This window comes from Quercus suber, unplaced genomic scaffold (assembly GCF_002906115.3).
Source record: "Quercus suber isolate HL8 unplaced genomic scaffold, Cork oak 2.0 scaffold_459, whole genome shotgun sequence".
Classification (NCBI taxonomy): domain Eukaryota; kingdom Viridiplantae; phylum Streptophyta; class Magnoliopsida; order Fagales; family Fagaceae; genus Quercus; species Quercus suber.
In genome coordinates this window covers 541,508-553,668 of record NW_027069910.1, presented here as the reverse complement: position 1 = coordinate 553,668, position 12,161 = coordinate 541,508, and the positions used below count along the sequence as shown (strand labels likewise).

Sequence of the window (12,161 nt, the reverse complement as noted above, 5' to 3'; positions counted from 1 at the left end):
GTCAGATAATCTCAACCCTCATATGGTGTTGTGTTAATTCAAAGAGAAAAAGAGAATAGACTGACACAATTTCTGTGAAGAACAGTATAATTGTGGAAATTTTCAATCGATTATTTTCCCTACCAAGCACTCTGAGAGAGGGAGAGGACAAATAAGTTTGGCATGGCGTATGGAATTTTCAACTTTTTTTTTTTTTTTTTAATGTTTTAAGAGTAGATTGCAGATCACGCATATGTAAAAATTTTTCCAAAAACCTTCGTTAGAGCATAAAAGAAAACAAACAACTTCTTATCATATTACTTTGTGACCAACTTTTTTCTTTTTGCTTAATATTGTGAACCATTCATCATTCATTATAAAAAAAATTTTACATTACTTTTCGCAAACTTTTTAAGTAAATTTTACATTACTTTTTGATTAGCTATAAAGATTTTTATTTTACGTTACTTTTTTACTAGCAATGACCCCGGTATGGTTCAATGAAAGTTCAAAGAGTTATTTTGGGCTTTACTCAGAAACTTCCAGGATATTGTAATTCTATGTAAAATGCGTGTCACTTTCTGAAAGTGAGACTATATATTAAAGTCTCGCCTCTTTCATTCATTCACTCACCCTCAATTCCTAATTCGTCTTTCACTTTCCTCACTTTCTATATTGACACTGCTTTCACAGCTTTCTTTCTCCTCCTCCATTCAACTTTTTTCAACTCTCTGCTCGTGAATCCCAATGGCCTCATCTCACCAACCCAAGGACTTTGATGTTTTCTTGAGTTTCCGAGGTGAAGATACTCGCCGTGGTTTTGTAAGCCATTTATATAAGGCTTTGGATCAACATGGTATTCAAACCTTCATTGATGATAATCTCCATAGGGGAGAAAACATTTCTGAAGAGCTTCTCAAAACCATTGAAAAATCAAGATCATCAATAGTTGTATTTTCTAAAAATTATGCATCCTCTCGTTGGTGTTTGGATGAACTTGCTAAGATTATGGAGTGTAGCAAAAAAGTGCTACCAGTTTTCTATCAAGTGGATCCATCTGAAGTTTGTAAGCAAACAGGGGATTTTGGAAACGAACTGACTGAGCTTGAAAAAAAAATTGAAGATAAGACAAAGGTACAAAGGTGGAGGGACGCTTTAAGTAGAGCAGCCAATATTTCTGGCTGGGACGACAAAAACCGGTATTTGTATAGTACTACGTACTCCTATTTGTTGATCTTTAAGAGTTTTAATTGTTTTGTGATGTCCATTAAATTTTATTGTTAATTAAACAATAGCTAGAATTAATTGTTAGCTTTTATTTTCTCTTTAAATTTTATTAAATTATGAAAGTAAAATTTTCTTGTCATATCTTTTATACAATGCTTTTTTTATTTATTTATTTTTTTAAAAAATTTTTGAGAAGAATCATTTATACTAAGCTAGTTAGCTATAGATTAAAGATGGAAATAAAAGAATTTAATATTAGATTACTTACCGTTATTAATTAGGAATTTCACTCCTCATAATATTTGGAAAAATTTTAAAGAAAAAAACTTAATTCATTTTTTCTAAGCACATAGTGAGATCCAGTAAGATTATGTTGTCATCTAAGTGGACTTTTAATGCCACTTCATCCCAAAAGCTAATTGCTACTCAAAAAAATGAATTATATAAAAATTTTCAATCTGAGTTACATGTCGCTCACTTCATCTAACTGTGATGTAAAAATTAAACGTCTTGCATTCAGTTTATGTTATTTATTTTTCATAGTCCGACTCGTTACATGTGTTAATTAAATGCTCTGTGAATGACAGTGGCACTGAATCTGAACTTGTCCAAAAAATTGTTGAAGAGATCTTAAATTCTGATATCATTCAGATGCCATCAAATGGTGCTACAATGCTGGTTGGAATAAATTCTCGCATGGAAGCGGTAACAAAACTTTTAGATTTTGAATCAAATGATGTTCGCATGGTGGGGATCACTGGCCTTGGTGGAATAGGAAAAACTACAATTGCAAAAGCTATTTATAATAGCTTTTCAAAACGTTTCAAAGCAAAAAGTTTTCTAGAGAATGTTAGAGAGTCGTCAAAGACAGAGGAAGGCAAAATACGTTTACAAGAGGCACTTCTTAAGGGTATCTCAGGGGATAAGAATTTGAGGGTGAGTACTATATATGAAGGAACCACAAGGATAAATAGAATTCTTCGCCTAAAAAGGGTTCTTATCATTCTTGATGATGTGGATAATGCCGACCAGATAGAAACATTGCTCGGACAATGTGAATGCTTTGCATTTGGAAGTAGGATCATTCTGACAACAAGAGATAAAAGCTTGCTAGCTGATCGAAATGGTCTTTCAACCTATGAATATGAGGTTGAGGAATTAGATGAAGAGGAAGCTATTGAACTCTTTCGTACGCATGCCTGCCCAAGTAACGAAGTCCCGGAATATTATTTAAAACGAGCTATAAGTTATGCCAAAGGCCTTCCTTTAGCTCTAAAAGTAATGGGTCGTGATTTGTGTGGGAAACCAATAGATAAATGGGATGAAGCGTTAGAGTATTATAAAACAAATCCTCATGAAGATTTCAAAAAATACTAAGAAGAAGTTATGAAGGATTAACCGAAGTTGAAAAGAATATTTTCCTTGATATTGTATGTTTCTTCAAAGGATATGACATGAGTTATAATATGATTAAGGATGTACTGAAAGCTTGTGCATATGGTATTCAAAAACTTATTGATAAGTGTCTCTTGACTATTGATGAAGATAATTATTATCTGTCGATGCACGACTTATTACAACAAATGGGTATGGACATTGTTCGACAAGAAGCACCACAAAGCAGACTATGGTGTTATGAGGAAGCTTGCATAGAGTGAAGAGGTTTCTGATGGAGATGCAATGCAGATTTCAACGATGAAGACCCCAATTTGATGATTGGTATGTTTCTTGTTTCAGCATTGAGAGCTTTCCCCAATAATTCAAGAACGTTATTGTCTGCTTCTTTTGTCTTATATGTGTTGTTCCTTAACCTAAATATCAACGTTCTTTCAGTTGCATTATTTCATTTTCTGTATTGCTATCCTAAAATCTGATGTTATAGTACTGATAATTGTGCTTATTTCTGCTTGATTTATGAAAATCCAGCTACTGATGTTGTGACTATGGGGTAGAGGAATTAGATGAAGATGAAGCTATTAAACTGTTTCGTAAGCATGCCTTCCCAAGTAACGAAGTCCCTGAAGATTATTTGGAACTTGAGAAACAAGCTATAAGTTATGCCAAAGGCCTTCCTCTAGCTTTAAAAGTAATGGGTCGTGATTTGTGTGGGAAACCAATAGATGAATGGAATGAGGCGTTAGATTATTATGAAACAAATCTTCATGAAGATATTCAAAAAATACTAAGAAGAAGTTATGAAGGATTAACCGAAGATGAAAAGATTATTTTCCTTGATATTGCATGTTTCTTCAAGGGATATGACATGAGTTATAATATGATTAAGGATGTACTGAAAGCTTGTGGTTTAAACCCATATGGTATTCGAAAACTTATTGATAAGGGTCTCTTGACTATTGATGAAGATAATTATTATTTGTCGATGCACGACTTATTACAACAAATGGGTATGGACATTGTTCGACAAGAAGCACCACTAATGCCTGGGGAACGTAGCAGACTATGGTGTTATGAGGAAGCTCTTGATGTATTAACTGAAGATATGGTATGTGTGTTATTTTGATACACTTCCTCCCTTTACTTCACATGAGAGATGTATTACACTTTTTTTTTCCCTTTTTTTGTTTATTTATACTGAATATTATTTTTGTTTAAAGTTTATTAACTATTATATGTTTTGGTGATTCACTTACCCTATTGTTCAACTAGGGTTCAGATAAAATTCAAAGCATGATATTGTGGCCGCCTAAATCAGAGCCAGAAGAGGTGCAATTAAAGGCACAATTTTGTAAGATGAGAAATCTTAGATTGCTTTTGATTCATAATGTACGTTGTTGCAATGGACCCCTTGAATGTCTTCCCAATGGATTAAGCTTGCTTGATTGGCGTGAATATCCATTTTCTTCATGGCCATCTAATTTTTTCCCTAAAAAATTGGCTGTGCTCAACATGCCTTTAAACCTATTAAAGGAACCACTCATCCAGGTATGACCATTAGCATTTATAAATTATTATTTTTTCAAAGTTTTTAATTTTTAATTTATTTATATATACTTCATTTTTTTAAAGTTTTTAATTTTTAATTTATTTATATATACTTCTTTAAAGATTAAACCATGTTCTAACTTTCAAAAAAAAAAATTTCTACAGAATTTTTTCTGTGTGACACGTGTTGACTTCAGTGAGTGCGATCAGATTACGAAAATACCTGACTTATCAATGACCCCAAACATAACGAACTTGAAACTTACTTTTTGTACAAATTTAGTTGAGATTGATGACTCCGTGGGGTGTCTTGATAAGCTTGAAGAGTTGGTCCTTTTCTTCTGCGAAAAACTTGAAACTCTTCCGAACTGTCTCACGATGAAATCTCTTAGACATTTTGACCTGGGAGGATGCGGGAGGATTAAGAAGTTCCCAACTATCTTGCACAAAATGAAAGGGGTTAAATATTTATGTATGGGTGGGAACTATACTAATGAGTTGCCTCTGTCATTTGGGAATTTGATTGGGCTTAAGGGCTTAGAAATATCACCGTATTCAGGAGAGGCACATCTTCCGGGTAGCATCTATAATTTACAAAGTATAGAGAGGCTTGAACTTAATGGCAATTTCATATTTCCAAAGAATGTGGAGATTGATAGACAGCCAATGTGCAATTCTCTTGGTTGCTCTTCCAAATATGTTTTTCCAATGTTGAAACAACTAAAAATTTATGGCTTTAAAATTCGCTCAGAAATAGAATTTATTTTGAATTGTTGTTGCCCCCTCACACTAGAAGTGTTAGAAATCCAATACTGCATTGTTGTCACCCTCCCAGAAAGCATGAGCAGATGTGAGAGATTACATAAGCTTACTATTAGAGATTGCCACTCGCTGGATTTACAATCATTGTTTCAGGTATATCTCTCTCTTAAAGATATTAAGAAACTATTTGTGTTACCTTCACAAAATACTACATGATTTGCTAAGATGTAACTTGCTGAATTTGCTAATTGCATGCAGCTGCTTCCAGAAATCATAGGGCTTCCACCAAATCTACCACCATGTTTAGGTGTAACAAGCCACATGTTAATGTTTCCACACTCATCTACAATGCTTCCACCTTGGTGGCAAGAATGCCATTGTGAATTTAGTTCTGCGGTAACAGGAGAAGAGAATGATTTTCCAAATTGGTTCAACCATCAAAGGGATGGAAATTTAATATCATTCTCGATTGGTCCCGAATTTCCAACAATTGCTCTCTGCACTGCTTTTGGAATACAAGATTCTTGTTGTGATTTTGATTTTGATTATTATGTCTTCATTTCCATCAATGGTAGTGAACGAATTTTTGGAAGAAATTTCTTTAGAAAACGTAGGAGCTGTGGGCATTTGTATTTTTCCTGTAGACTTCAGAGCTCATTGCAGGAACTATTTCGGGACTCGCAACTAACTGATCGGAATCATGTTGAGATCCTCTGTGAAACTTTCCCTGATCCTTTCCGTGATCCTTTATCCAGAGAAATTGCTCCTCCTATTGTTACAAGGATAGGAGTCCGTGTAGAATGCAATTGCCTTTCTTTGCAATCAGGTTTGGGACTTCCAATGGATACAGAAAATGGATCAGACTTAGGTTCGGCATTTGACTCATCAAATGTTGATGGGTTTGATTTGGGTTCATCTTCAGTGGCCCAGGCCCCTGTAAATGATGATTTCGACTCCAATCAGTTTCCACTGTGGGGGAGAATGGCAAGACTCTTGATTCGACTGTTTGTGATGGTCTTTTTTTATTTATTTATTTTATTTTTAATTTTTAAGTAATTGTAATTTATCAATTGGACTGTTCAATGGGACATTGGTCTTATCATGACAAAGATGCTCTAAGCCAAAGATGCAATATAATGAAAGGGTTTCTGATGGGGATACAATGCAGATTTCAACGGTGAAGACCCTAATTTGATGATTGGTATGTTTCTTTTTTTTTTTTTTTAGTGCCCCACCTACTTTCACATTATCTCTTTGGCCGGCTCACTTCTTTTTTCTTTTTCATTTTTCCCTCAAACACTCTCTTCACTCTCTCATCCTCTCCCACCGGTACACTCCACACCACCATCTCCACCATCATTTTTTCCGGCAAGATCACCAGGAAAATCCTTAAGAACATCCAAGCACCTTCACATATTTTATTTGAGGTAAAAGCTCTAATCTCTTTTTATAGGTTTTATGCTATTGTTTGAGGTTATTTTTATCTAAGCTTTGATAAGGATACCCATATGATTTATGAGCTTTAGAAGTGATATTTATGTGTTTATATGTATGGGTTTTGTATTGGTGGAATTATTTGATGAGTGGGTTTATGGTTGTGCTAATGGTGGCTATCTAAGGTTTATTTATGTTGGAAATTTGGGGGTTTTGAGTTATAACATGTGGTAGGTTGTAAAACTAATTTCTCCATTGCTACTAGGTTTATTTGGATATTTGTGATTTTGCTTTCAATTCCAATTAGTTTCCACTGTGGGAGAGAATGGGAAAACTCTTGATTGGTCTGTTCTTGATGTTTTTTTTTTTTTTTAAAGTAATTGTAATTTATCAATTGGACTGTTCAATGGGATATTGGTCTTATCATGACAAAGATGCTCTAAGCCACAGATGCAAACATTTGAGAAGGCAATATAATGAGAAATGTAACCACTGATATTATGTCTAGTATTCTTATATCCAATCTTGTATCTTTAGAACATTTGTTGTTCTTTATGCTGCATCCTTACGCTTCATCATATAGAAATTAATTGTTCTGAGTGTCACAGATTATTGTTGCATACACTGAAGGGGTTTCTGATGGAGATGCAATGCAGATTTCGACAGTCAACACCAATTTGATGATTAGTATGTTTCTTGTTTTAGCATTGAGAGCTTTCCCAAGTAATTCATGAACGTTATTGTCTGCTTCCATTGTCTTATATGTGTTGTTCCTTAACCTAAATATCAATGTTCTTTCATTTGCATTATTTCATTTTCTGTATTGCTATCTTAAAATCTGATGTTATAGAACTGATAATTGTGCTTATTTCTGCATGGTTTATGAAAATCCAGCGACTGATGGAGGGTATTAGCAAGTTGATCAAGATGTTGGTTTCATGTAATGGTGTCTATAAGATTTTCTTTTGACAAGCCTATAACAGACAGAGAGATTTATATTTACTTTGATTTTGAATTTTTCTAAAGTTGCAAAATTTTAAAGAACTCTAAAAAATTTCAAATTAAGATCTTTTGAATGAACATACCATAATAGAACTTTCCCAATTTTCAAAGATTTATTTCTTATATACAGAAATGACAGCCATGATGAAAGGCAAAATTACCAAACTCTGGACATTGAGGACTATGAGCTGGGACTCTCTCTCTCACTCTCTCTCAATACTACCTATAGGTAGAAAAGATTGGTACAATCAATTCATGACTTCCCAGAACTAGATTTCTTTTCAGTATACAATTTTGTTTTCAACACCGTTTCAGTGTATATTCTTTTCTGTTATGCTCACCTGCTGTCCTATGTGTTCTATTATAGGCATTTAAATGATCTTCTGACTCTTGAATTTTTATGTAAAAGTCTTTTTTTTTTTTTTTTTTTGTTCTTGTGTCATGTGTTCTTTTATTTACATGATAAATATAATCACACAAGTTATTCCTTTGAAGGGTAAAAATATTAGCAATTCAGCCCTGGTGAACCATCATTCCTAGAAGTTGGCTTCCAATCAGATACTTAAATTTGTGTGCAATGATGCTTCTACCTATTGAGAAACCTTATGCATGAATCGGTATTTTGCCAGTTGAACATGTTTTTAATACATTTCTGCTTAATTAGTTTGCCTTAAAACTCATGGCTACACTTGTTTTTTTTTACAATTTTTTTTTAGCGTGCAAATTCTTCATTTTATAGGCATTTACATGATCTTTTCACTCTCTACCATCAATGTAAAAGTATTTATTTGTCTTTGCAGGCTGAGGACTTGGTATAAGTTTTTTTAAGGTCTATTGGACAATTTAATTGACTTGATCCATTCAAAGAAGATAACAAAAGAAAATAGAAAGAACATTTTTGCAGTTGGTGATTCTTCTTCTTCTTCTTTCCATTCAATATTTATAATTTTACTTGTTGATTTGATTTTTGAGAAATTCAAAACTTTTCAATTCAGCACATGTATCCGGAATCTGAATTACATACCAGAAGATATATATTGTTTATCCAAGTATTATACGTATGATTCTAAATCATAATATTCATTTGAGGGGCATCAAAATATATTAGGTTCTCTATCTCATACACACCAGTTTATGAATCAACCATGAACCATCCTATTTTATTACACTAAAAAAGACAGATTCTTGATGAGAAATAGTATATTTGTAAGCCCAATTATAACAAAGAACAAAGAAGCAAATGTAACCCATTTTTATTTTATATTTTTTTAAATATTATTAGTCATTTTTTCCAGCATAAAGAAAAGCAACATTTTCAAAAGATCAAGCAGGGCAGAAAAATATAAAATATATTGAAAGCTTGAAGTGCAATATAAAAGTCTGGAAGTCATCCAAGAAAATGTGCTTCTCAACAAAGGAAGACATTTAGTGATAGTATTGAACATATCTGAAACAGCAAACATCAGTCACATAATCTTGCAAGATTTGGAATCCCATGACTTGAACTTGATTAAAAATTCAATACTTTCCACGTGTCAGATCAAAAACAGGAAACATCAATCACATGGTAGCCAATAATATGTGGTTCTTGTGAAGAGCGATGCAGTGATGCTTGAGATACATGTATGTTGTTTTGGGTTTGGAGTCTGGATGTCCTAATTTGTTTTTGTTTTATGCGTAGGGGCATGACATTTTGTAATTTTCTTTGTATTTGTTTCAGATTTGGCTAGTCAAAATGGACTTTAGCTTGTATCTCCACTATGACATTCTCAGATCTGGTAAACATATTTTCAACTGGCCTTTGCAGCATTATAGATGGTTAAGTAAGGGGGATCCTATAGCCCTTCTCTTATGTTTCTTTTTTGTAATGAAGATGCTGAAATGGATGATTGCAAGAGCAGCAAGAGGCATTCTTATTGTGTTTCAGGTGGGAAAGGAAATTGAGATTTCTAACTTCATTATAGATGATCCCTGCATCATCTTCGATTGGAAATTTAACTGAGCTTGGTTATCTTAGTTTTCTGCTTCTTTGCATTGAGACACTTCTGCATTAAAAAGGAATATGGCTTCAAGTGAATTGGTTTGAGCGGAAGATGAATTGGCAGCTTTGTAGGCTGTAAGGTAGGTTCTCTTCCCATGCGAAATTAACTTTATTAATTGCTGCATGGATCTCTGTTTTAGGCTGCTTGGAATTTGATGATTGAACAAATATGGACATTGAATTCTATCAATATATATATATATATATGGACATTAAATTGAAGTGCATTTAACTACTTATTTTCTTTCTTTCTTTAGTATGTTGATATAGGTGGTTTATATGTACGATAAATTGAAGTGCATTTTCTATTTTTGTGTTTGATTTCATTCTAAGTATCAGATCAAATATTTGCGAAATTGTAGAAAAAAAACGTTATTTTGTCTAATATAAATATAATAAAGCAGAAACATCTAGTGAGGCTCTGCCATGATTTTTAAATGTTTGTGAAATTTAAGATTTATAAGATAAAATAGTATGGTTGTAGAGGAGGGTGGGGAGGGGGCGGGGGGGTCAAGACAGAGGGGGAGAAAGTAGAGCAAAGCCACAAAGTTCAAGTCATTACTCTAACTTGTATATATGGCGGTTCTTTTAGGTGAAGAAAATGATCAATCCTTTGCCAATAATGAGCTTAATGAAAGAGTATACAGGCATTATGGGTGTCCTCAATTAGAATGGCTTTTCTTGGGATGAATTTGCAGAACAGTGGCACTATGGCGGCTGATGTTTTAGCTTTGGGAAGCTTATATCAAGGTGCCATTCTATCCCATTAGTGATTTTGCTAGGATAATGGGTTTTCCTCTAGTTATCACTAAAGAGCACCCTAAAGCATAGCATACAAACTTGTATTTTTTTCCCCTTTGATGAATTGATATTAATTCTGTATTCATTTAGTAAACTGAGTGTTTTTGATGATCATATGGATTGTATAATAATCAATGAACTGGATAATTTTGAGTAGCTTTCATTTAAAAATGACATTTTGCAGGAACATTCGGATGCAACTGCATACAAATATAGGGGATCTCATATTTCTGATTTGTGCTTGATTTATGGTAATGAAAGTCAAAATGGAAGATCAAGTTGTTTGGACATGAAAATAGAGGTCAACAATAATGCCCTTTGAATGGGATTGACGATAACTTGGGATATGCAATATCCAGCTAGGGAGCTTGAAATATCTTATCAGGGGAAAAATGAAAGTTTGCAACTTCTTAAGCCTCAGCATGTTCTCAAAAATTTCAGAGATCATCAAGGGAGAGATACAAGAAGCACTTGAGGAAAGGCCATGAGTAGTCAAAACAAACGTAGGTACCGAGAAGGACAAAGACTACAATTGAATAGAATGTATTGATACAACACTTCAAATTGTTCCTGAAATAGATGGGAAGCTCTTTTTGGAGGGTTTTTGAACTCTTAGAAGATGCAAGAATGGCCATGAAATTTGCAACAAGGAAATGGTTATCGAGAAAGGTTTGACAGGACATCTATTTTGCTTGTCAAATCGGGATATTATGTAGATTTGATTCCGGAGTTTTGTCAATGTAAATAAGATCCAATTTTAGAGTAAAGATATTTTTGGAATAGAATTTCTTGCATGAATTTTTTATACCTATACCCAAATCATTTTCAAGTGTTCAAGGTTTTTATAAGAAGTCAGTTTGATTTTGTTGGGAGTACCTGCAGCTGCATGGTGATGTTTACTTTCTTGCTTCATTGATGAAAATGTAACTAAGTTTATATTAAATATCTGTTAGGATTCAAATTTTTTTTTTTTCACGCGCAACAGCTTTTAGGAGGCAGTGCATTGTTTATTACCTGTTTATCAAAAAAAATATTAAAAATAAGTTATACGGTACTATTTACACATTTAAAAATTATTTTACTATAGTATTTTTAATTTTCAGCAAAATAAATTGTATTTGAACGAATAAATATTAACTTGTCACTATCATTCTTTAGGCTTGAAACTTGGATAACCCAGAATAGAAAGTAATTGAACTTACATTCAGTTACATTTACATTGATTTACTTTTTAAGGCATCCTGTACTTATAAATTAAAAAAAAAAATAAATAAAAAATTAGTTATTCGTCTTTGATTAACTTATTTTTAGGTGGTTTGGGCTTAACCCCCAAGTGTGTTTGGGCTCAAGTTTGTAGAATTTACCCATCTCTTTTATTCTCTTAGCAATAAATAAATTAATGGCGAAAACACCATTTTGGTCTCTACATTTTGAGAGCAATCAATTGGTCCCTATTGTGGGGCCCAAATATTTGGCAACCTCGGCCCACTCCATATTGGGCCCAAGATCCATGCCGAGGAGAGTGCAGAATCCGAGGTTGAGTAGGAGAGGCCCAAGTCATCAAGGGACCTTGTTGAGGATGCCCACGTCCTCAGCAAACCGACATTGAAAGAAGGAAGCTGTCACTCACCCATTAAATGCACGCTACCAACAATCTGGCCGCATTAATGGTGAATTGACCCGCAAACAGTGATGCTTTGGTTACTTCAACTAACAGAAAGCCTGCAAAGGCGGCTGATGGGACGAGCCCTTAGACACAAGTTCAGATGGCCGACAGGTGGACGGCAGAGATCAACTGAACAAGACTATATAATAGATAGAACCCCCAAAGTAAAGGGGGTTGGCCCTTCATGGGAGAAGTTAGGGGGTTTTTCAGGGTGTTCAAGGACAACCCTTGTATTTATTGGTTCTAAGGAAAGAGCTCCTCGGACTGGGCCGAGGACGAACTCTCCTTAAGAACACTTAGTCAAAT

The 12,161-nt window shown here is 34.0% G+C and overlaps 2 protein-coding genes across 2 annotated transcripts; both read left to right on the top strand.

Annotated features, from left to right (window-relative positions):
• Positions 1-726: 726 nt before the first annotated feature.
• Positions 727-2,583, top strand: LOC112012327 (disease resistance protein RPV1). Its single transcript, XM_024044720.1, has 2 exons — positions 727-1,178; positions 1,794-2,583. Exons 1-2 carry the CDS (start codon positions 727-729, stop codon positions 2,581-2,583), a joined length of 1,242 nt encoding a protein of 413 aa, XP_023900488.1.
• A 565-nt stretch (positions 2,584-3,148) lies between these two features.
• LOC112026690 (probable WRKY transcription factor 19) lies at positions 3,149-11,064 on the top strand. Its single transcript, XM_065762474.1, has 11 exons — positions 3,149-3,709; positions 3,874-4,149; positions 4,315-5,064; positions 5,170-6,112; positions 6,285-6,338; positions 6,954-7,032; positions 8,148-8,254; positions 9,068-9,125; positions 9,221-9,468; positions 9,981-10,138; positions 10,374-11,064. Exons 1-4 carry the CDS (start codon positions 3,296-3,298, stop codon positions 5,965-5,967), a joined length of 2,238 nt encoding a protein of 745 aa, XP_065618546.1. The 5' UTR covers positions 3,149-3,295; the 3' UTR covers positions 5,968-6,112; positions 6,285-6,338; positions 6,954-7,032; positions 8,148-8,254; positions 9,068-9,125; positions 9,221-9,468; positions 9,981-10,138; positions 10,374-11,064.
• Positions 11,065-12,161: the final 1,097 nt, after the last annotated feature.

What these genes read in the sequence shown, in the direction of transcription:
- LOC112012327 (XM_024044720.1), top strand. Translation starts at nt 727, where the DNA reads ATGGCCTCATCTCACCAACCCAAGGACTTTGATGTTTTCTTGAGTTTC. An exon ending in GGCTGGGACGACAAAAACCG is followed by an intron (nt 1,179 to 1,793) that starts GTATTTGTATAG and finishes TGTGAATGACAG; the next exon opens with TGGCACTGAATCTGAACTTG.
- LOC112026690 (XM_065762474.1), top strand. Translation starts at nt 3,296, where the DNA reads ATGGGTCGTGATTTGTGTGGGAAACCAATAGATGAATGGAATGAGGCG. An exon ending in TAAAGGAACCACTCATCCAG is followed by an intron (nt 4,150 to 4,314) that starts GTATGACCATTA and finishes AAATTTCTACAG; the next exon opens with AATTTTTTCTGTGTGACACG. An exon ending in ATTTACAATCATTGTTTCAG is followed by an intron (nt 5,065 to 5,169) that starts GTATATCTCTCT and finishes AATTGCATGCAG; the next exon opens with CTGCTTCCAGAAATCATAGG.